Source organism: Lissotriton helveticus, chromosome 3_1 (assembly GCF_964261635.1).
Source record: "Lissotriton helveticus chromosome 3_1, aLisHel1.1, whole genome shotgun sequence".
NCBI classification, from domain to species: Eukaryota; Metazoa; Chordata; class Amphibia; order Caudata; family Salamandridae; genus Lissotriton; species Lissotriton helveticus.
This window is the reverse complement of record NC_136061.1, coordinates 542,471,330-542,496,793: the sequence shown is the minus strand read 5'-3', so window position 1 is coordinate 542,496,793 and position 25,464 is coordinate 542,471,330. Positions and strand designations below refer to the sequence as shown.

Sequence of the window (25,464 nt, the reverse complement as noted above, 5' to 3'; positions counted from 1 at the left end):
TCGGTAATGCATGAATATCGGTGAGTTTTCAGCGATATTAATGCATTGCGGTCGTTTTTTATGGCATTTGCGATAAACCTTGATAATAGCAAGGTTTATCTGCGATAATTTCTGACAATGCTTAGCGGTAAAAAATTCGTTGCTAAGCATCGTTAGGGATAAATATCGCTTAACTTTGGTAATATGCCCCAACGTCTGTTAACGTTCGATTCGAAGGAAATCAGGAAGTGTTGAAAAACATTGTCTGCGCCATGTTGCCTTTTTTCAAATGCCACACTTTTGTTGTGCACGGCAGCCATTTTAGATGACTTGACCAGACCCACTCTCTGCACGCTGTCGATCCTTAGCATGCCTCCCCACCCTCGCAAGCATCTCCCCCAGGCACTGGTCACCCTCGTTCTCTGTCTTATGCATGGGTAATAAACCTCCCCCCATCTGCGCTGCTCTTCCCTGAGAATCACACCCTGTGCCCGCCCGACACCTCCCTTTCGCCCTATTCACTACCGCACCCTCTGACACTCCTTTTCCTCTGTGTCCAATTGTCCAGGCCGGTCCTAGGCTATCAGCTAGCCCTGCAGATGTAGTTTATGAGGTTGCTTATATATATATATATTCACTGAAAAAACCATAGGTTATAGACCATATATAGTTAGGAATTAGCATTTAAAAAACCTTATTTTACTCACACAAAACCATTGAAATTCCATATATAGTTAGTTGCACTAACTATATATCGCGCACCCGCAATCCACTGCTGATGATGTCACATATTACATCATTCATGACATGGTCAGTGACATCACTGATGACATCACTGATGACATCTCAAATGACATCACTGATGACATCACTGATGACAACATCCAGTGACTGTATGTTTCTGTAAAGTTAAAATGTGTCTTACATATTGAAGAATGAGTGGAAGTATAAGTGTCTGGACAAAGGATTTAGTAGGTGCATGACTGAATGTATGAGTGAGTGATTAAATGTGTCTCACTGAGTGCATGGGTTAGTGACTAAAGTGTCTTAATTTGTGCATCATTATGTCTGTTGTTCTGTAAACTGCTGCATGTGTTGATCAGTAGCTATATGATTAACTATATGGGTTACTGATTGATTGTCCAAGTATTTGTATGGGAGACTGAGTGTGTGTGTGTGGCTGGCTGGGAGGTGTGTGACTCTGTGCAGATCAATGTGTACTTATATCAATGATTGTATAACAAGGTTGTTGGACAGGCCACCTGAAGGGCTCGCTCCCTCCCCGCAGGACAGGGCCCGGGCCACCGTCAGCACCATTGCCCGGCCCAGCCGCCATCTTGGACACGGCACCACGCGGCCGCGCGGCCTCAGCCCGACCCCAACCCTGGGCCTGGCCAGGCCCCGACATCCCGGCACCACCCTCCACCCAGGAGGTGAACGGCCCACTTGGCAGGTCAATGGGAGTACGAAGTGTCGATGGCTCTCCCCCGCCAGGTGCCGAGCACCCCCAGCCTCCTCGGGCGCTGGCTCCGCCCCCCTGCTGGGTGTCTGGACTCCCTCATCCCGGACCTCCCGACCTCCAAGAGCGAGGGTCCGGACATCAAAGGGCGCCAGACCTATAACTGGGGCAGCCCCAGGACAGGAAGGCAGTTGTATCCTGGAGTCGAGAGACACCGCGACGAACTCATCCTTGACGGACTGATGGCGCTGCCACAGCCCTGCCTTGTGAACTATTGTCCTGCCTGCTGGCGCTGCCGCGGCCCTCTGTAACCTTCATCCTCGTGGGACCTGCTGGCGCTGCCGCGGCCCGTTGCAACCTGCATTCTCGTGGGACCTGCTGGCGCTGCCGCGGCCCGTTGTAACCTTCATCCTCGTTGGGACCTGCTGGCGCTGCCGCGGCCCGTTGCAACCTGCATCCTCGTGGGACCTGCTGGCGCTGCCGCGGCCCGTTGTAACCTCCATCCTCGTTGGGACCTGCTGGCGCTGCCGCGGCCCGTTGCAACCTGCATTCTCGTGGGACCTGCTGGCGCTGCCGCGACCCGTTGTAACCTTCATCCTCGTTGGGACCTGCTGGCGCTGCCGCGGCCCGTTGCCACCTACGACCTCTTCGGGACCTGCCGGCGCTGCCGCGGTCTGACCCATCCGAACACCGAGCTCGAGGATTGTGAGCTATCACCGTTACACACCCGTACCCGTGGGTACCAAGACTGTCCCGCTACCCCCTTCCCTTACTAGAGACTAGAATTGAGAGGATCATCGTGTCCTGATCGCCTTGTGTCGTACCACACTACTACCCGAAGTGCCTATAAAAGGTGTTACCCTAATCTTTGTGTGGTGTCCATCTGTGGGGGGGAAGTTACCTGTCTGTGCGATCACTGTGCTCGGCCGGCCCTCCCGGTCCCCGTCTAACATTGGTGGCTAGCGGCGCGATCCGAACCAACGCGTACCATACAGACAGTAACTCACCCTACGACTAAAACCACAATGACGACCAAAGAGAGCGGATCGGCGGAGAAGTTCCAGATGGAAAAGCTGGAAGAATACAACCACCGAGAGCTCAAACAATTTTGCATGGACTTAGGCATTGCTACCACCGGGCTAAGCACAAAAGAAGACTTCAAAAACGCCCTAGAGGCCTGGACAGAGACAAATACCGCAACCCCCCGGGACCCCGCAGCCCCGGAAGTCAACACCACCCGGACGGAGGAACGGAGAACAGGCCCCTCCCATGAAGAGATCCAAGAGCGGGAAAAAAATAGATTACACGAGTTAGACTTGGCACGACTCAGATTAGACGGAGAATTGAAACTGGCGGAACAAAAAATAAACTTAGAACACTTACGGCTCAGAGAAGAGCGAGAGGAAAAACAGAGACAGAGAGACCTCGAAGAAAAAAGACTGGCATACGAGCACGAGTGCAAACTAGCGGAGATAGAAATACGCAAACTGAACAAAAACCTAGGGGTGCCCGAGCAACCGCACTCCCCGGGTCCTACCGAGCAGAAGGTCCACATCCCCAAGGATGTGGTCCGAGAATATCACCGGAACGACGACATACAGCAGTGGTTCAAGGCCTATGAGATTGCCATGACCGCCCACCGGGTCGCTCGAAGTGACTGGGGAGCCGGTCTATGGGGGAGATTCGTCAACGAGGGTCGGGATGCCCTGCTGCAGCTTCCGGACCATCAAATGACGTCCTATGACCACATGAAGGCCGCCCTCCTCAGTCGATATGGACTTACACCCGAAATGTACCGCCAGAGGTTCCGCAACTGCACCCGGATCCCAGGTACGACGTGGTTGGAATACGTGAACTATTTCAGCCGAGCCTTCGAGGGGTGGATCAAGGGTAACAACGTAACCACTTACGAACAACTCTTCAATCTCATTGTGTGGGAGCACCTCTCCAACAACTGCTTTGTCGAGCTCAGGCAGCACCTCCTCGACAGTAAATTGACTGAACCCCGGCAGCTCGCCACCGAGTCTGACCGGTGGGAGAGCACCCGAGTGGCCCGGAGTGGGCCAAATGAGCAGAACAGAACCAACCAAGGTCACCATCGTCCCCGAGGAGGAGGAGGAGGCCCGGGCCGGGGCAGAGACGCCGCCCCGGCCGCACCCACTAACGCCACCCCGGCCCCAGCAGGCCGGGGAAACCCCCCGATGCGCCCGGGGTTCCGAGCTAACGTGACGTGTCATCGATGCCAGCGAGTCGGCCACTATGCCAGTGACCCGACCTGCCCGAAGAACCAGGCCCCCGGGCCCCGCCAGATGGCGGCCGCCGCCCTGGGAGAAGAACAAGTCTCCGAAGACACGGAGACCTATGAGTCGGAGCAGTTCGAGTGGGAACCCGCCGCCATGACCCTGGCATGCCTAGGAGGAAGAGACATGGTCCCGCGGACTCCCCTGCCCGCCAACACTCGGAAGTACAGCCAATGGGTGAGCATCAATGGGCGCAAGGCCGAGGCCCTGCGTGACACCGGGGCCAGTGTGACGGCCGTCCGCTGTCACCTGGTGACCCCAGAACAAATCCTACCAAACGTACTTTGCCCCGTCCGATCGGCAGATAACTCGGAGAGCCTGTGTCGGATGGCCTGCGTCCCCTTCGAATGGGGAGGAGTGTCCGGCATGCTGAAAGTAACTGTCCGTGACGATGCCCCCGTAGACTGCCTCCTGGGGAACGATCTCGAGAGCTCCCCGTGGGCCGCTGTGGAAAGAAGAGAGCATCTGGGGATGTTGGGTCTCCCGGACTGGGCGTGCGTAACCACCCGGTCCATGGCCACCCGCACCATCCCTAGACCAGAAGAACCAGAATGGGCAGCACCTCCGCCCTCGATCACTCCAGAAGAAGACTTCCTCCAGACCGACCACCCGGACCCCACCCCAGAGGGGTCCACACAGCCCCCCGAGCTTCCCGACCTGGCTCAGTGGCGTCAAGAAGGGGGGCCCACCCAGGAACAATTCCGGCAGGAGCAAAAGACCTGCCCCTCCCTCGAGGGATTGCGACAGCAAGCGCTCGCCCAGAGCCAAGGAGACACCACCGGGGCCCACTGGGTTTATTGGGACAATGATCTCTTGTACAGCGAACAGAAAATCGCAGAACTGGGGGCCGGGCGAGTGCTGGTGGTGCCCCTCCACTTCAGAGACTTCCTGTTGAACCTAGCCCATGATGTCCCCCTGGCCGGGCACCTGGGCCAAGACAAGACCTACCACCGCCTGGTGACTCACTTTTTTTGGCCCAAAATGAGAAATGACGTATCCAACCATTGCCGGTCCTGCCCGCCCTGCCAGGCCAGTGGGAAGAGTGGCCGCAAACTCAAGGCACCCCTACAACCATTCCCCGTGGTGACCACCCCGTTCGAAAGGGTGGGAATAGACATTGTGGGGCCCCTGGACCCCCGAACAGCACAGGGACATCGCTTCATCCTGGTCCTGGTGGATCACGCTACCCGCTATCCTGAGGCGGTCCCCCTTCGTACGATAACAGCCCCAGTAGTGGGTCGAGCCTTGATGGGGATCTTCTCTCGAGTGGGCTTCCCCCGGGAAGTCGTCAGCGACAGGGGTACGAACTTTATTTCAAAGTATATGAAATCCCTCTGGCAGCAGTGCGGAGTCACTTACCGATTCACCACCCCCTATCACCCCCAGGGGAACGGACTGGTCGAGCGGTTCAACCGCACCCTCAAGGGGATGATCATGGGGCTGGAAGAACCCCTACGCCGCCAGTGGGACGTGCTACTACCGTGCCTCCTCTTCGCCTACCGAGAAGTCCCCCAGAAGTCCCTCGGCTTCAGCCCCTTCGAACTCCTGTACGGACACCCCGTTCGCGGGCCTCTCAGCCTAGTGAAGGAGGAATGGGAAATGGCCCCCCTAAAGACCCCTCCGGACGTCTACAAATACCTCCTGACCCTCCGTAATCAGACCCGGAAATTCAGGGAGATCGCTAAAGCCAATCTGGAGGCCAGTCAAGAGGACATGAAGAAGTGGTACGACCAACATGCCTCCTCCATCGAGTTTGAACCGGGTCAGCAGGTATGGGTGATGTCCCCCATCGAACCCTGTGCCTTGCAGGACAAATGGACGGGGCCCTTCAAGGTGATCGAGCGCAGGAGCCCCGTCACCTATCTCATCGACCTGGAGTCCCCCCGGAACCCCCTCCGGGTCCTCCACGCCAACCGACTCAAACCCCACTTCGTGCGCTCAGAGCTCAGCCTGCTGATGGCTACCGACAGTGGCGCAGAAGGAGACTCCGAGCCCCTCCCTGACCTACTGAGGACCCGGGAAAGAGATGGTTCGGTGGACGGGGTCCGACTCTCTGAGGCCCTGACCCCAGAGCAGCGTCAAGATTGCCGGGCCCTCCTGCTGCCGTTCGCAAACCTGTTCTCTCTCGCACCCGGAGTCACCTCCTGGTGTCTGCACGACGTGGACACGGGGGACAGTCCTCCTGTTCGACACCGGGCGTACCGAGTACCGGATCGGGTACGTACATGCATCCAAGAAGAAGTCTCCAAGATGCTCGCCCTCGGAGTCATCGAACCTTCGGACAGTCCCTGGGCCAGCCCGGTCGTCCTGGTCCCCAAGGCCGCGGCCCCGGGCACCACCCCTGAACTCCGGTTCTGCATTGACTATCGGGGTCTGAACGCGGTCACCCGAACCGACGCTCACCCTATCCTCCGAGCAGATGAACTAGTCGACCGCATGGGGGCAGCCCGCTACCTAAGCATCTTCGACCTGACAGCGGGCTACTGGCAGATCGGCCTCACCCCCCGAGCCCAAGAACGTTCCGCTTCCTCCACCCCGGATGGGCACTACCATTTCAGAGTGATGCCCTTCGGCATGAAGAACGCTCCAGCCACTTTTCAAAGACTGGTGAACCAGGTATTGGCAGGCCTCGAAGAATTCAGCGCCGCCTACCTGGACGACATCGCGGTATACAGCCGCCACTGGACGGATCACCTCCACCACCTCAGAGAGGTCCTGCAGGCCCTCCAACAGGCCGGCCTCACCATAAAGGCCAGCAAGTGCCAAATCGGCCAGGGGTCCGTGACCTACCTCGGACACCAAGTGGGGAGCGGTCTGGTGGCCCCCCTCCAACTCAAGGTAGCTGCCATTCAGTCCTGGCAACCCCCCGAGACACAAACCGAGGTCCGAGCCTTCCTGGGGCTCACCGGATACTACCGGCGGTTTGTAAGGGACTATGGCAGCATTGTGGGGCCCCTCACGGAGCTCACGTCTAAGAACCACCCAAAAAGAGTCAACTGGACTCCCGACTGTCAAGCAGCCTTCGAGACGCTGAAGGCCGCCATGTGCACCGCTCCTGTGCTCCAGGCCCCCGACTACAGCCGCGAGTTCATCGTGCAGACCGATGCCTCCGACCAGGGTATTGGGGCCGTCCTCTCCCAACTGAACCCCGAGGGAGTGGACCAACCAGTGGCCTTCATCAGCAGACGCCTACTGCCCCGAAAACAGCGCTGGAGCACCATTGAGCGAGAGGCCTTCGCGGTGGTATGGGCCCTCAAGAAGCTCCGGCCGTACCTCTTCGGAACCCATTTCCGGGTACAGACGGACCATCGGCCCCTGCAATGGCTCATGCAGATGCGGGGGGAGAACCCCAAACTATTGCGATGGTCCATCTCCCTGCAGGGGATGGACTTCACTGTGGAACATCGCCCTGGCCAAGACCACGCCAACGCGGATGGCCTGTCTCGCTTTTTCCGCCTCGACGAGGAAAGTCCCCAAGAAGATGGGTGACTCTCCCCGCCTTCAGCTGGGGGGGACGCATGTTGGACAGGCCACCTGAAGGGCTCGCTCCCTCCCCGCAGGACAGGGCCCGGGCCACCGTCAGCACCATTGCCCGGCCCAGCCGCCATCTTGGACACGGCACCACGCGGCCGCACGGCCTCAGCCCGACCCCAACCCTGGGCCTGGCCAGGCCCCGACATCCCGGCACCACCCTCCACCCAGGAGGTGAACGGCCCACTTGGCAGGTCAATGGGAGTACGAAGTGCCGATGGCTCTCCCCCGCCAGGTGCCGAGCACCCCCAGCCTCCTCGGGCGCTGGCTCCGCCCCCCTGCTGGGTGTCTGGACTCCCTCATCCCGGACCTCCCGACCTCCAAGAGCGAGGGTCCGGACATCAAAGGGCGCCAGACCTATAACTGGGGCAGCCCCAGGACAGGAAGGCAGTTGTATCCTGGAGTCGAGAGACACCGCGACGAACTCATCCTTGACGGACTGTTGGCGCTGCCACAGCCCTGCCTTGTGAACTATTGTCCTGCCTGCTGGCGCTGCCGCGGCCCTCTGTAACCTTCATCCTCGTGGGACCTGCTGGCGCTGCCGCGGCCCGTTGCAACCTGCATTCTCGTGGGACCTGCTGGCGCTGCCGCGGCCCGTTGTAACCTTCATCCTCGTTGGGACCTGCTGGCGCTGCCGCGGCCCGTTGCAACCTGCATCCTCGTGGGACCTGCTGGCGCTGCCGCGGCCCGTTGTAACCTCCATCCTCGTTGGGACCTGCTGGCGCTGCCGCGGCCCGTTGCAACCTGCATTCTCGTGGGACCTGCTGGCGCTGCCGCGACCCGTTGTAACCTTCATCCTCGTTGGGACCTGCTGGCGCTGCCGCGGCCCGTTGCCACCTACGACCTCTTCGGGACCTGCCGGCGCTGCCGCGGTCTGACCCATCCGAACACCGAGCTCGAGGATTGTGAGCTATCACCGTTACACACCCGTACCCGTGGGTACCAAGACTGTCCCGCTACCCCCTTCCCTTACTAGAGACTAGAATTGAGAGGATCATCGTGTCCTGATCGCCTTGTGTCGTACCACACTACTACCCGAAGTGCCTATAAAAGGTGTTACCCTAATCTTTGTGTGGTGTCCATCTGTGGGGGGGAAGTTACCTGTCTGTGCGATCACTGTGCTCGGCCGGCCCTCCCGGTCCCCGTCTAACAAAGGTAAGTATGTGTTAGTATATGTTTGAAAATGTAAGGTGCTCTATGTTTAACTGTATAGACAAGAAAATGGAAGTGTGATTGATTCTTTACAGGACTGACTAGGTGTGTGAGTAACTCCATGGATGAGTGGCAGAGTGTGAGTGTCTGTATAGGTGTATGAGTGCATATGATAGTGTTGTAAAGATGAGTGAGTGTATGTATGAATGATTGTATGGGTGAATGAGTGAATGTGTGTGTAGACGTAGGAATCAGTGAGTACATATGTAGTAACTAGTATTGGTGTGTCAATGGTTTCAAAAATTATACTCTGTATTTAACACTGGGTGAAACAGAGGTTATATTAAAATGTGAGGAGATGCATTGTATTGTCACATGAATGATATAATCAGTGATGTGGTCATTGATGTCAAATGAGATGTCATCAGTGATGTCATCAGTGATGTCATTTGAGATGTCATCAGTGATGTCATCAGTGATGTCACTGACCATGTCATGAATGATGTAATATGTGACATCATCAGCAGTGGATTGCGGGTGCGCGATATATAGTTAGTGCAACTAACTATATATGGAATTTCAATGGTTTTGTGTGAGTAAAATAAGGTTTTTTAAATGCTAATTCCTAACTATATATGGTCTATAACCTATGGTTTTTTCAGTGAATTTTCAAGGTTTTGTAAATGCTAATTCCTAACTATATATGGTCTATAACCTATGGTTTTTTCAGTGAATTTCAATGGTTTTTTAATAGCAAATATCATAAGCTGTCGAATGTCAAGTACGTGGTAAGTGAAAACATTTTCGTGTTTATGCACACTGATCTGCTTTGAATGGTGCCCCCCCCTCATTTCTATTAGGAGTACTCTCTCTTTGCACATAGTGAAGGGTAGTTAACGCAGGCCTTTGCCCCCGTTGTAATACGTCGTGCCTGCTTCTCTCTCCATTTGATTGATTGTTATCCAAGTATTTACTGTTTTAGAATTGGTTCTCTTTGGTTCATTCTCTATTTACAAACAAACACAGAGTCGCAATACTCTGTTTAGTCTTTGCAGATAACGAAAAATCGTGTAAAAAAAAAAAGAAAAGGAATCGAGCAAAATCAGTAGGCCACTAATGGGATCTCTTTTTGACCTCGCTAAAATAGAAACATTAGGAACAACCCCTCATGACAAATACAAAACTAGTGAAATGAACTGAACTCCACACAATGATGGCTGCAAAACAGCTCGGCTCCGCCACCCACCCCGCCCAAAATAACGATAAAGAGCGGCTGCCATGATTGGTTGCGGAATGGCCACGACGGAGCTACGAAATGGTGCTGCTCTCATGCTAACCCCAGCTTCAGTCTGAAACATCCAGAAACACTGTAGACTACCAATTCGATCAGTTCCGGTAGCGCCCCAATGTAACCCGGTAGAGAAGAACTAGCCCTCCCCTCTTTGACTAATGGTTCTTGTTGCCTGTCCCTTCTGTTGTCATTTAACAGAACTATTTAGCCTGCTGAAAGGGGTTGTGTTCCGACCGCTGGTTGGTGGAGACATTTTGACTATATTCTGGACCTGCGTTGTCGCGTAATGCGTCATATGACGCGCCGCGTTAGCACATCCGGAAGTCATCCGGGGCGCGCAGCGCGTAACGTAAGCATAACAAGTCATGTGACTTGTTAATAAAACTTTTCATTGGTTCATTTTACTTTTCTTATTCTAATGATGAAAGGCTTGGTCATATGACCTAAAAATTACGCTTTTTATTACTTCCGAACATTATTTTTTCTTAAATATATGTTATAATGTTCCAGGCTAATGTACTTTCCCGGAAAATTCACAACTGTCCTGCAAGTAAAATATATTCTTTTTTCGAGAAAAAGAGCGTTTCTTCGTCCCATGACGGAGCCGTTGAGCAAAAGAGGGTCGACCTGCTGTCTTAGTCGCCGATACGCCTGAATATGAGATTCTTATCGATCACTTTATGTTGCAGGAATAGAAAACACAACAGCCCTTGACCATTTATCTTTACTGCGTTCCTTCGTATTATACCTTTTACCCTTCATGTAATTGGTCTGCTTTATTTCACTTGCCTTTTAATGATTCTAAAACAGTGACTATTATTAAAAACTTTACCAATGTATATACTACTACCATGTTTTCTTTTAAAAACCTTTATTGTGAAAATTTCATTATACAAATACGAGCCTATAACCACGTGGGCCGGCCACGGAGCAAACTGTAATCGTATATGATGAGTAGACATTTACACTGTAGAGGAACGTAACGGGCGGGCCATTAGGTTGCAAGAACTAAGGTGTCTAACAGTTACGGAATCGGTGGACGTACATTTTATAATTAAAATACGACAGGGCCAGTTACAATAAAATTATCTAGATATACATTTGCGGGCAAGTACCATGGGTGACGTTAATTCGAACTTTGAATAGTACAGTAATCAATAACACATCAGAACTTAATATCAATAGGGATGTCGAAATATTCAATCAATTCTCGTCCCCGCCCGCCATGTGCTTCAAAACTGCATACGTATCTCGTGATTTCAAGGTTCTGCAACCAGTACACAACAAGGAGTTACGAGTCCCATTTATTCCGGCGCCATTTTGGGCGAGGACGGGCAGGTCCAGGATATAGTCAAAATGTCTCTACCAACCATCGACTATGATGATGTTCATATGCTGTATTTATTAGAGTAACACTCATCTGTCCACATGAAATTAATTTGCCACAATCTAAACATGTCATTTTAATCTTTCCAAAGTTCTTCTAAATATTTGGGACCGTTTCCCTTGCCTCTGATGCTGTCAGTGCCACTTCTTTGATGAATGTACTAGCAGGTCAGGGGTTCTCCTCCAAATCTCTCTTTTATGCAGCACTATAATTAATTGGTGCCACCTCTCCATATGACGATGCATGGTATAGTTACCATAATTATATATTTTTTCGGTTCCTCTGGAGAGTTCATCGTGGCAGATGAAGCGTGTAACGTACCGGGCATTTACCTTTTTTTGCATGTACAGAAAAGGAAAAAAAAATCGAGCGTCCGAGTTCTAAGGTGTCCCAGGGCCATTTTAGTGGACCAGGCCCAAATCCAAAGAACAGGCCGCCATTTTGAGAGTCCTGTTGCAGCCGCCTGTCGCTGTAGCATCAAGAGCAGCCGAAACTCAGCTGAATGGCAACTGAAACGGTAAAGGGGTGCCCCACTACAGCAGACGAGCCTCCACCTAGAAAGGCCCGTTCACGCCGCCTCCCCCCCCCCTTCGGGCACCCCACGCCGTTATTCGCAGCAGTATTGTAGGATGGCCACACCAGTGCGGCAACTTGCTAGACATCACCTCGGTGGTAACCGAATCTCAACGCCTTGTGGTGTCTTCTATTCAGAAAACATTGTTATGCTGCCTTCGACCTATTCGCCGCAAGTTCGCACGCAACTCAGCTGCATAGCTTGCTAGACACCACCTCGGTGCTAACCGAATCTCAGCGCCTTGTGGTCTCTTCTATTCCAAAAAAATTGTTGCGCTGCCTTTGGCCCCATTCGCACATCGGTCCGCTACTGACGCCATCTCACAGGCTAATGGGGCGCCCCACGCCGAGTTTCAGCATTGTAGGATGACCACACCAGTACAGCAACTTGCTAGACATCACCTCGGTGCCATCCGGATCTCGGCGCCCCACTGCAGATGAAGTGCCTCTCAACTATGAAACCACCACGGTGACATCCGGATCTTGGCGCGTTGTGCTGCCTTCGGTCTATTCGCACATCGGTCCGCTACTGACGCCATCTCACAGGCTAATGGGGCGCCCCACGCCGAGTTTCAGCATTGTAGGATGACCACACCAGTACAGCAACTTGCTAGACATCACCTCGGTGCCATCCGGATCTCGGCGCCCCACTGCAGATGAAGTGCCTCTCAACTATGAAACCACCACGGTGACATCCGGATCTTGGCGCGTTGTGCTGCCTTCGGCCTATTCGCACATCGGTCCGCTACTGACGCCATCTCACAGACTAATGGGGCGCCCCACGCCGAGTTTCAGCATTGTAGGATGACCACACCAGTACAGCAACTTGCTAGACATCACCTCGGTGCCATCCGGATCTCGGCGCCCCACTGCAGATGAAGTGCCTCTCAACTATGAAACCACCAAGGTGACATCCGGATCTTGGCGCCTTGTGCTGGTTCCGGCCTATTCACACATCGGTCCGCTACTGACGCCATCTCACAGGCTAATGGGGCGCCCCACGCCGAGTTTCAGCATTGTAGGATGACCACACCAGTACAGCAACTTGCTTGACATCACCTCGGTGCCATCCGGATCTTGGCATCTCAACGCCTAGTGGTATCTTCCATACAGAAAATATTGTTGCGCTGCCTTTGGCCCCATTCGCACATCGGTCCGCAACTGACACCATCTCACAGGCCAACAGGGCGCCCCACGCCGACTTTTACCATTGTAGGATGGCCACACCAGTACAGCAACTTCCTAGACATCACCTCGGTGCCATCCGGATCTTGGCATCTCAGCGCCTTGTGGTGTCAGTCAGAAAATATTGTTGCGCTGCCTTTGGCCCCATTCGCACATCAGTCCGCTACTGACACCATCTCACAGGCCAACAGGGCGCCCCACGCCGACTTTTACCATTGTAGGATGGCCACACCAGTGCCACAACTTGCTAGACACCACCTCGGTGCCATCCGGATCTTGGCATCTCAGCGCCTTGTGGTGTCTTCTATTCCGAAAATATTGTTGCGCTGCCTTTGGCCCCATTCGCACATCGGTCCGCTACTGACGCCATCTCACAGGCCAACGGGGCGCCCCACGCCGACTTTCAACATTGTAGGATGGCCACACCAGTGCGGCAACTTACTAGACACCACCTCGGTGCCATCCGGATCTTGGCGCGTTGTGTTGCCTTCGGCCTATTCGCACATCGGTCCGCTACTGACGCAAACTCACAGGCCAACGGGGCGCCCCACGCCGACTTTCAGCATTGTAGGATGGCCACACCAGTGCTGCAACTTGCTGGACACCACCTCGGTGCCATCCGGATCTTGGCGCGTTGTGTTGCCTTCGGCCTATTCGCACATCGGTCCGCTACTGACGCCGCCTCACGTGCCAACATATTTTCTCCGCATTTTATACCCTATGCCGCATAACAGGTCATGTGACTTGTTTATAAAACTTTTCATTGGTTCATTTTACTTTTGGTTTCCTAATGATGGAAGGCTTGATCATATGACCTAAAAACAACACTTTTCATTGGATGAAAACTTTTTTTTTTCCCAAACGATGAAAGCCCCACCTTGTTTCTGGATGTTTCAGACTGAAGCTGGCGTCAGCATGAGAGCACCACCATCTCGTAGCTCCGTCGTGGTCATTCCGCGAGCAATCATGGCAGCCGCTCCCCACCAGAAGCCTACAGGAGTCGTGGGCCCCCAAAACTTTTGATGAATCCACAAGGCGGAGGGGACGCTTTCGAGAATGGGGTCCAAGACCTAGCAGACAAGCGTCCGATTTCCAAGGTGTCCCAGGGCCATTTCAGTGGACCAGGCCCAAAAAGGAAACAGCCTGCCGCCATTTTGAGAGTCCTGTGACAGCCGCCTATCGCTGCACCGCAAGAGTGGGCGCAACTCAGCTGAATTGCGGCTTTTGACACAGTGGACCAAAAACGGACGGAATGGCAACTGAAACGGTAAAGGGGCGCCCCACTACAACAGATGAGACTCCACCTGGAGAGGCCCGTTCACGCCGCCTCCCCCGGGGCGCCCCACGCCGTTATTCGGAGCAGCATTGTAGGATACCAAAACCAGTGCGGCAACTTACTGGACATCACCTTGGTGCCATCGTTCTGCTGCCTTGGAACTATTCGCACAACAGTTTGCTACTGATGACCCACCCCCCGCGACGCCCCACGCCAGAAATCTGGACGTTGTGCTGCGTTGGGACTATTCGCACAGCCGACCGCTACTTCGTTGTTTTTCCCTAAAAATGTTTATATGTTATTACTGTTTTTGTTTTCTTGTATATATTTATAAGTTATTAAAGTTTTATAATCTTACTACTTTGTCGGAGTGCTATATATTTTTAATGTGACACATAATTGTAAAAACTTTGATGTACAAAGAGTCATCCCTGGAATCTTCCGCTTCAGGCTCGGTCCCCTCCCCAATCACAATACAGGATGGTTTTCAGATAATAGGAACGCGTCTGCTGTGACGGATCTCATCGAGTGTGGGCCTTGATCTACTATAACTCCTTTGAAGAGGGGTGATTCTTTACAGCTGGGGCCATAAACTACATCTGCAGGGCTAGCTGATACCCTAGGACCGGCCTGGACAATCGGACACAGAGGAAAAGGAGTGTCAGAGGGTGCGGTAGTGAATAGGGCGAAAGGGAGGTGTCGGGCGGGCACAGGGTGTGATTCTCAGGGAAGAGCAGCGCAGATGGGGGGAGGTTTATTACCCATGCATAAGACAGAGAGCGGGGGTGACCACTGCCTGGGGGAGATGCTTGCGAGGGTGGGGAGCCATGCTAAGGATCGACAGCGTGCACAGAGTGGGTCTGGTCAAGGCATCTAAAATGACTGCCGTGCACGACAAAAGTGTGGCATTTGAAAAAAGACAAGATGGCGCAGACAATGTTTTTCAACACTTCCTGATTTCCTTCGAATCGAACGTTAACAGACGTTGGGGCATATTACCAAAGTTAAGCGATATTTAACCCTAACGATGCTTAGCAACGATTTTTTTACCGCTAAGCATCGTCAGAAATTATCGCAGATAAACCTTGCTATTATCAAGGTTTATCGCAAATACGATAAAAAACGACCGCAATGCATTAATATCGCTGAAAACTCAGCGATATTCATGCATTACCGAGCTAATGCTCTTAGCCATGTTATCCACCTCCCATTGGATAACATGGCTAAGAACTGCTCAGGGCAGGTGCTAGCTTTTGGAGATATTCGCGCTTATCGCAAATATTTCCAAAAGTTGATAATAGGAGATAGCGATGTTAGCGACTGTTTCCAGTCGCGAACATCTTGGCATGCCCACTTTGCATGTCATTAGTGATAAATATCACTCACATGCAAAGTGGGGCCCAAGATGGTCGCTATCTCCTACTAGCCGTCGCTAACTGGTGTTAGCAACAGCTAGGTAATACAGATATAATTTTATCTCCGCGAAGCGGAGCGCTGTTACAGATATATATCTTGTTTTTGAACGTTAATTTCTCAAAATCCACTGAAGCACATATATTGAGACGTAGCAAAGGCACATCGAGCTACCAGTCCCTACAATTTTGCCAAGTTTCGTGCAAATCCATTCAGCCGTTCGATTATTATTATTATTATTATTTTTTTTTTTGCCCCGCGGGGCCCTTTTAAAACCTCCACATCAAACCTAAGAGGTCAAGGAGGATCTACTATGCCCCCTTATGGTCATTTGCCCCTTCGCTTTAGCCTCCTCTTGTCTCTCGATCCTACCGAGAGACAAGATGGCGGCCGCTATGGACTGTTTGCAATGTTTACAGACGCCGGAGAACCAATCAGCTTCGCAAACCTCCGTTACGCGAAGCGGAGCGCTGTTACAGATATATATCTTTTTTTGAACGTTAATTTCTCAAAATCCACTGGAGCACATATATTGAGACCTAGCAAAGGCACATCGGGCTACCAGTCCCTAATATTTTACCAAGTTTCGTGCAAATCCATTCAGCCGTTCGATTATTATTATTATTATTTTTTTTTGCCCCGCGGGACCCTTTTAAAACCTCCACATCAAACCTAGGGGGTCAGCGAGGATCTACTATGCCCCCTTATGGTCATTTGCCCCTTCGCTTTGGCCTCCTCTTGTCTCTCGATCCTACCGAGAGACAAGATGGCGGCCGCTACGGACTGTTTGGAATGTTCACAGACGCCGGAGAACCAATCAGCTTCGCTTCACAAAGCTCCGTACCGCGAAAAGTCCGCGAACCGGAGCGCTGCCCGGTCCGCTGTTACAGATATATATCTTTTTTTGAACGTTAATTTCTCAAAATCCACTGGAGCACATATATTGAGACCTAGCAAAGGCACATCGGGCTACCAGTCCCTACAATTTTGCCAAGTTTCGTGCAAATCCATTCAGCCGTTCGGGCTAAAAGTGAGGCCAACCGCCCTATGGAAAACTCAATGTTAAAAACACGTTTTGGGACCCCCCTTTTTTCTCGGCCCCCCCTTGACAAACCCCCCCCAAATTTTCAAGGGCTGCTCAGAAACAAAATGTGCCATTTTCCTGAAGATTTCAGCCAATTCCGTCCACAAACGCCAAAGTTATTAGACATAGAATTTTCAAAAATCCCATAGAGAAAAAATCCTAACTATATATACCTACTGGCGACCGCCAGTAGGTAATATATATATATATTCACTGAAAAAACCATAGGTTATAGACCATATATAGTTAGGAATTAGCATTTACAAAACCTTGAAAATTCACTGAAAAAACCATAGGTTATAGACCATATATAGTTAGGAATTAGCATTTACAAAACCTTGAAAATTCACTGAAAAAACCATAGGTTATAGACCATATATCGTTAGGAATTAGCATTTAAAAAACCTTATTTTACCCACACAAAACCATTGAAATTCCATATATAGTTAGTTGCACTAACTATATATCGCGCACCCGCAATCCACTGCTGATGATGTCACATATTACATCATTCATGACATGGTCAGTGACATCACTGATGACATCACTGATGACATCTCAAATGACATCACTGATGACATCACTGATGACATCTCATTTGACATCAATGACCACATCACTGATGATATCATTCATGTGACAATACAATGCATCTCCTCACATTTTAATATAACCTCTGTTTCACCCAGTGTTAAATACAGAGTATAATTTTTGAAACCATTGACACACCAATACTAGTTACTACATACGCACTCACTGATTCCTACGTCTACACACACCTTCACTCATTCACCCATACAATCATTCATACATACAATCACTCATCTTTACAACACTATCATATGCACTCATACACCTATACAGACACTCACAGTCTGCCACTCATCCATGGAGTTACTCACACACCTAGTCAGTCCTGTAAAGAATCAATGACACTTCCATTTTCTTGTCTATACAGTTAAACATAGAGCACCTTACATTTTCAAACATATACTAACACATACTTACCTTCTTATACAATCATTGATACAAGTACACATTGATCTGCACAGAGTCACACACCTCCCAGCCAGCCACACACACACTCAGTCTCCCATAGAAATACTTGGGCAATCAATCAATAACCCATATAGTTACTCATATAGCTACTGATCAACACATGCAGCAGTTTACAGAACAACAGACATAATGATGCACAAATTAAGACAGTTTAGTCACTAACCCATGCACTCAGTGAGACACATTTAATCACTCAGTCATACAGTCAGTCATGCACCTACTAAATCCTTCGTCCAGACACTTACACATCCACTCATTCTTCAATATGTAAGACATATTTAAACTTTACAGAAACAAAAAATCACTGGATGTTGTTATCAGTCATGTCATCAGTGATGTCATTTGAGATGTCATCAGTGATGTCATCAGTGATGTCACTGACCATGTCATGAATGATGTAATATGTGACATCATCAGCAGTGGATTGCGGGTGCGCGATATATAGTTAGTGCAACTAACTATATATGGAATTTCAATGGTTTTGTGTGGGTAAAATAAGGTTTTTTAAATGCTAATTCCTAATGATATATGGTCTATAACCTATGGTTTTTTCAGTGAATTTTCAAGGTTTTGTAAATGCTAATTCCTAACTATATATGGTCTATAACCTATGGTTTTTCCAGTGAATATATATATATATATATATATATATATATATATATATACATATATATAAAATGATTACTTTTCATTGCGACTGGCACCTTCGCCCAGAATGCTAAATCATTACGGTCTCTATTTCAGTCTTGAATGAGGGAGGTGTCAACATCCCTCTGTCAAGGACCTGCCTTTCTTTTGCCATTCAGATGGCAGTATTCCTACCTTAACACTCATCAGACGCCCACCAAAAACTTAACATATAAAATTCAAGTGGAGGTATTTGCCACCCTGTTTTCACATTACCTTACACAGAGGAAATACAGTGATGTGGTGGTGGAAGAGGCTGCCAACTCTGACTTGACAGTAAGCCCCCCTTCTAATCCTTCCTGAGGCTCGGGAAATCCCTGAGCATCTCTTCAGCCTCGGGAGGGTGAGACATCTTCAGTCAGCTATTCCCCCCAACATGCTTCAGTAATCCCTAGCATTACTTTCACTGGGCCATGAATCATTCCCCCAAAAGAAGAGGAATCCCAATGTTTTCCCTTTCCAGTACTCTGCATGTAATGATTTCTAGGGTATCCCGGACCATGGGAAATCCCTCGGATGAGTCCAGGTCCAGACTCTACATGGTGCTTGTGCAGCCTTGCTGATGTATGTCACTGCTATGGCTTTCTACTGCAACAGCATGTCCCCACCTGTGATTGAGGGCAATGAAAGCCAGAGGCGTGGCAGATGTCTACATCTTTATAAACACTATGAGTTTAAGAAGAGGTTTTTTTACACTGTTTTGTGGTTTACTTCTTTTTATCTTTATATTTTCAAGTTATTTGATTAACAATCAATGCTCTAGAGTGAGATTCTTTCCTACTGCACAGAGTTCATGTCAGAGGGTACAGAGCTGTGGAGGAGTATTCAGTGGGGGCTCAGGAGGGAAGCACTGGTGTTGTTTGTGTCCCATCAGCTCGTCAGGTCACCTCAGAAAGGCATATTGGAATGTGAAATGAGGTTTTTGTTTGTTTTTCGGATAAATCATGGCTTCCTTATCAAGGTCGTGGTGGGGAGGATAACCAGAATGGTTTAAAAGGAAATGTGAAAGTGGTCAGAACAATCTATATCTGCATTTTTAGGTCTCGGCAACGAGAACTATTGTTGCCATGTAAGCTCGCAAGGGAGTACAGAGCGGTGCACGAGCCGACCAGGGTCTGTGGACGCGCACACACAAAGGCAGGCAGGCAGGCACACACCAGACAGACAGACACACGCACGCACACACACACGCACACACACACACACACACCCTCCCTCTCTGCCCACTCCCTCTCTGCCGCCCCCCCCCCTCTACCCCCACTCACCGGGCTCTTTCCCTCTGCAGCGGGTCAGTCACGGCAGCAGGCAGGCTAGGTGTCTTCTCCAGCGATCTTCAGCTGATGTACACGCTCACGCTGCGTCTCCTGCGCGCCCACCACGCTGTTTCGCGCCCGTTGATCCTCAGCTTGTGATTACTACTCCTTCTAACCCGGATTCTAAATTACTATTTCTTGGTTCTCTAACTCCACTCTGTTGATTCGAAACAAACTGATATTCAGCACATTTCACAGTCTCGCTTTTGCTTCTCATAAATACAATAAGATTATTTTAAGCAATGTCTACCCTTCTTTTGGTTCTGTGCCTATTATGCTTCGGACTATAGAGTTTTAGAAAGTGTGGTGGAAGATTCCATGATATCAGCGGTGTGCACAGTGCAGAGTGAGTGTGCAGAGTGCAGAGTAGTGAGTGCAGAGTAGTGAGTGCCGAGTAGTGAGTGCCGAGTAGTGAGTGCAGAGTAGTGAGTGCAGAGTAGTGAGTGCAGAGTAGTGAGTGCAGAGTAGTGAGTGCAGAGTGAGTGTGCAGAGTGAGTGTGCAGAGTGAGTGTGCAGAGAGAGTGTGCAGAGAGAGTGTGCAGAGAGAGTGTGCAGAGAGAGTGTGCAGAGAGAGTGTGCAGAGTAGTGAGTGCAGAGTAGTGAGTGCAGAGTGAGTGTGCAGAGTAGTGAGTGCAGAGTAGTGAGTGCAGATGAGTGAGTGCAGAGGAGTGAGTGCGCAGAGGAGTGAGTGCGCAGAGTAGTGAGTGCGCAGAGTAGTGAGTGCGCAGAGTAGTGAGTGCAGAGTAGTGAGTGCAGAGTAGTGAGTGCAGAGTAGTGAGTGCAGAGTAGTGAGTGCAGAGTAGTGAGTGCAGAGTAGTGAGTGTGCAGAGTAGTGAGTGCAGAGGAGTGAGTGCAGAGGAGTGAGTGCAGAGGAGTGAGTGCAGAGGAGTGAGTGCAGAGGAGTGAGTGCAGAGGAGTGAGTGCAGAGTAGTGAGTGCAGAGTAGTGAGTAGTGAGTGCAGAGTAGTGAGTAGTGAGTGCAGAGTAGTGAGTGCAGAGTAGTGAGTAGTGAGTGCAGAGTAGTGAGTAGTGAGTGCAGAGTAGTGAGTAGTGAGTGCAGAGTAGTGAGTGCAGAGTAGTGAGTGCAGAGTAGTGAGTGCAGAGTAGTGAGTAGTGAGTGCAGAGTAGTGAGTAGTGAGTGCAGAGTAGTGAGTGCAGAGTAGTAAGTGCAGAGTAGTGAGTGCAGAGTAGTGAGTGCAGAGTAGTGAGTGCAGAGTAGTGAGTGCAGAGTAGTGAGTAGTGAGTGCAGAGTAGTGAGTGCAGAGTAGTGAGTGCAGAGTAGTGAGTGCAGAGTAGTGAGTGCAGAGTAGTGAGTGCAGAGTAGTGAGTGCAGAGTAGTGAGTGCAGAGTGAGTGTGCAGAGTGAGTGTGCAGAGTAGTGAGTGGTGAGTGCAGAGTAGTGAGTAGTGAGTGCAGAGTAGTGAGTAGTGAGTGCAGAGTAGTGAGTGCAGAGTAGTGAGTGCAGAGTAGTGAGTGCAGAGTAGTGAGTGCAGAGTAATGAGTGCAGAGTAGTGAGTGCAGAGTAGTGAGTGCAGAGTAGTGAGTGCAGAGTAGTGAGTGCAGAGTGCAGAGTGCAGAGTAGTGAGTGCAGAGTGCAGAGTGCAGAGTAGTGAGTGCAGAGTGCAGAGTGCAGAGTAGTGAGTGCAGAGTGCAGAGTGCAGAGTAGTGAGTGCAGAGTGCAGAGTAGTGAGTGCAGAGTGCAGAGTAGTGAGTGCAGAGTGCAGAGTAGTGAGTGCAGAGTGCAGTGCAGGTATGTGCAGTGCAGTGCAGGTATGTGCAGTGCAGTGCAGGTATGTGCAGTGCAGTGCAGGTGAGTGCAGTGCAGGTGAGTGCAGTGCAGGTGAGTGCAGTACAGGTGAGTGCAGGTGAGTGCAGTGCAGGTGAGTGCAGTGCAGTGCAGGTGAGTGCAGTGCAGGTGAGTGCAGTGCAGTGCAGGTGAGTGCAGTGCATGTGAGTGCAGTGCAGTGCAGTGCAGGTGAGTGCAGTGCAGTGCAGGTGAGTGCAGTGCAGTGCAATGAAGGTGAGTGCAGTGCAGTGCATGTGAGTGCAGTGCAGTGCAGTGCAGGTGAGTGCAGTGCGGTGCAGTGCAGTGCAGGTGAGTGCAGTGCAGGTGAGTGCAGTGCAGGTGAGTGCAGTGCAGGTGAGTGCAGTGCAGGTGAGTGCAGTGAGGGTGAGTGCAGTGCAGTGCAGGTGAGTGCAGTGCAGGTGAGTGCAGTGCAGGTGAGTGCAGTGCAGTGCAGGTGAGTGCAGTGCAGTGCAGGTGAGTGCAGTGCAGGTGAGTGCAGTGCAGGTGAGTGCAGTGCAGTGCAGGTGAGTGCAGTGCAGGTGAGTGCAGTGCAGGTGAGTGCAGTGCAGGTGAGTGCAGTGCAGGTGAGTGCAGTGCAGTGCAGGTGAGTGCAGTGCAGTGCAGGTGAGTGCAGTGGAGTGCAGTGCAGTGCAGTGGAGTGCAGTGCAGGTGAGTGCAGGTGAGTGCAGTGCAGTGCAGGTGAGTGCAGTGCAGTGCAGGTGAGTGCAGTGCAGGTGAGTGCAGTGCAGGTGAGTGCAGTGCGTGCAGTGCAGGTGAGTGCAGTGCGTGCAGTGCAGGTGAGTGCAGTGCAGTGCAGTGCAGGTGAGTGCAGTGCAGGTGAGTGCAGTGCAGGTGAGTGCAGTGCAGTGCAGGTGAGTGCAGTGCAGGTGAGTGCAGTGGAGTGGAGTGCAGGTGAGTGCAGTGCAGGTGAGTGCAGTGCAAGTGAGTGCAGGTGAGTGCAGTGCAGGTGAGTGCAGTGCAGGTGAGTGCAATGGAGTGCAGTGCAGTGCAGGTGAGTGCAGTGCAGTGCTGGTGAGTGCAGTGTAGGTGAGTGCAGTGCAGTGGAGTGCAGTGCAGGTGAGTGCAGGTGAGTGCAGTGCAGGTGAGTGCAGTGCAGGTGAGTGCAGTGCAGTGCAGGTGAGTGCAGTGCAGGTGAGTGCAGTGCAAGTGAGTGCAGTGCAGGTGAGTGCAGTGCAGTGCAGGTGAGTGCAGTGCAGGTGAGTGCAGTGTGTGCAGTGCAGATGAGTGCAGTGCAGGTGAGTGCAGTGCAGGTGAGTGCAGTGCAGTGCATGTGAGTGGAGTGCAGGTGAGTGCAGTGCAGGTGAGTGCAGTGCAGTGGAGTGCAGGTGAGTGCAGTGCAGGTGAGTGCAGTGCAGTGGCATGCAGGTGAGTGCAGTGCAGGTGAGTGCAGTGCAGTGGCGTGCAGGTGAGTGCAGTGCAGGTGAGTGCAGTGCAGGTGAGTGCCTTGCAGGTGAGTGCAGTGCAGTGCAGGTGAGTGCAGTGCAGGTGAGTGCAGGTGAGTGCAGTGCAGGTGAGTGCAGTGCAGGTGAGTGCAGTGCAGTGCAGGTGAGTGCAGTGCAGGTGAGTGTAGGTGAGTGTAGTGCAGTGCAGGTGAGTGCAGTGCAGTGCAGGTGAGTGCAGTGCAGGTGAGTGCAGTGCAGGTGAGTGCAGGTGAGTGCAGTGCAGTGCAGGTGAGTGCAGTGCAGGTGAGTGCAGTGCAGTGCAGTGCAGGTGAGTGCAGTGCAGTGCAGGTAAGTGCAGTGCAGTGCAGTGCAGTGCAGGTGAGTGCAGTGCAGGTGAGTGCAGGTGAGTGCAGTGCAGGTGAGTGCAGGTGAGGGCAGTGCAGTGCAGGTGAGTGCAGGTGAGTGCAGGTGAGTGCAGGTGAGTGCAGTGCAGGTGAGTGCAGTGCAGGTGAGTGCAGTGCAGGTGAGTGCAGTGCAGTGCAGGTGAGTGCAGTGCAGTGCAGTGCAGGTGAGTGCAGTGCAGGTGAGTGCAGTGCAGGTGAGTGCAGTTGAGTGCAGTGCAGTGCAGGTGAGTGCAGTGCAGGTGAGTGCAGTGCAGTGCAGTGCAGTGCAGGTGAGTGCAGTTGAGTGCAGAGTGGTGTGTATTGACAATGTAAATGACAATGCCATTTATTTATGATTTAAAGAAAAAAAAGAAATGTCATGAGCAATGCCAATAGCTCTACCTTTAATGATGCCGAGACCATTGCATTGTAAATGCTTGTTTTATACAGTAGTGACAATGTCCTTTGAAAAGCGCCAAATAAGTATATGAACACGATTGCTGGTGGATCCAGACATTCGTTGGACGGTTCAGATCCTTTAGAAGGCCAGTATTTGAAATTCTCCAGGTAGCAAATTGTTCAGTTATTCCAGTGCTTGTGGACAGATTTTCAGTAAGAGGATTTGTGTAGAAGGGAAATGGATCACTGGATCTGTAGCGAATTCTGTGGGAATGGATGATTTATTTAATTGGCTCGGGTGTTTAAGACAACCTGTGGAACAAAGGTGGTATTGGTATATATTATTTACAGAAAGGCTTAATCTAGGAGCGTATTTTTTTCTGAGATTCCTACATTGTTGAGGAGTTGTTCCCAGAGAATTTGTAATACCACATTCTTTGATGTTGCTTCAGTATTCAGTAGTTTGAGTTATCATCCAGTATGATGAGGAGGTCTTTTATGGCGTTCAACCATAGCTGCTCTTCTTCGCTGTACATGATTTAAGCAACCTACTAGATATTTTTTTGTGTAAAGAACCAGATTCAGCTAAAATTTCAAATTATGGCTATAATTTTCATATTTCCTGCAATTCACTTGCATGTGGTTATTATTAATCTAACTCTTCATTTCATTACCTTTTAACAACTAAACAATGTAATACAATGTTTTTCTATCTCACTTGCAGATTTTTATGATACGGTTAACAACTACTGGATCATGAAGGCGCAGGACCTGAGAAATATAACCATCCTTTCTGTAGCTGGAGGCTTCAGAGATTTCCAAGTTCGATCAGGGCTAACTTTTCTGCCAAAATCGCATCACTACAACAGTGCCTTATCAATCGTGGTAAAGAGAATTTCTTTTTATTTTATATCTGTTTTTAAAAGCATTATGCTCCCAGTTAGAACAGGAAGTCTTCTGCGTGAATTTGAAGAGCGTGCTTACCTGCCCTATGTTGATCTCTTGGCAAGTCACTTGACAATACTGTAGGTTTTTTTGATCTCTACCTCACCGAACATGACAATCACACAGGCCCACTGATGGTCTACCTGTTTACATTGATAGAGGCCCCAGCGCCTGGCTGTGAGGTCAAGGGGGAATGCATAATGTACCCCTTATTTAAAGAGAGTGGCTACTGTCATCTTACTTGGGGTGTGGTGGACGGACAGTGGTTGTAGCATTAATCTATATTCAGTGGTACCTGTACTTTTTAGGAGAGGTGGCCTAACAGCTTCCTCCTAGTAAAGTCTGTGAAGTCTCTCTTACCTGGGTTCAATATGCCTTCGTAATATGTGGGATGTCTGTATTGAGAGCCAGGGGGGGTACTTGGTGGGGATGATGAGCCATTGTGTTTAATGTGAGATACGCTGGTATCTGATCTGCTGGACATTTCTGCTCTCCTTGCCCCTCCCTATTCCCTGGAGAAGCTTGGTGGGTTAGGGTAGGCACTATCGCTTCCCTGTATTTAGCTAAAATTCTCTCTGTTCAGATGACCCCCTCTTTTCTGCCGAGTGATGGTCAGGGCATCTTGGTATGAAGTTCAGTAAAATTTCTCTCTGAAGGATAGGCTGGACCAGTACCAAGAGACTGGGAAGGTGCTCTCCTCAGATCGACACCCAGCAGAAGTAGCAGACCATCTGATTGGATTAGCCTGTCAATTAGGGACTGATCAAATCCAGCTAGTTGTTTGTTCAAGGCTGTTCTCCCACAAGGTGTCTTTGAGGAAGCCGAGATGCAGGAGTGTAATCCAGAGGTTAGATAGCCATT

General features: G+C 50.9%; 1 protein-coding gene across 1 annotated transcript in view; it reads left to right on the top strand.

The window, feature by feature from the left end:
- The window catches only part of PGAP1 (post-GPI attachment to proteins inositol deacylase 1), an 896,430-nt gene that overhangs the window by 188,962 nt on the left and 682,004 nt on the right, over positions 1-25,464 (top strand). Inside the window, exon 5 of the mRNA XM_078680427.1 lies at positions 24,383-24,543. Coding sequence (XP_078536553.1) covers positions 24,383-24,543 — 161 coding nt within the window. The remainder of the gene's footprint in view (positions 1-24,382; positions 24,544-25,464) is intronic.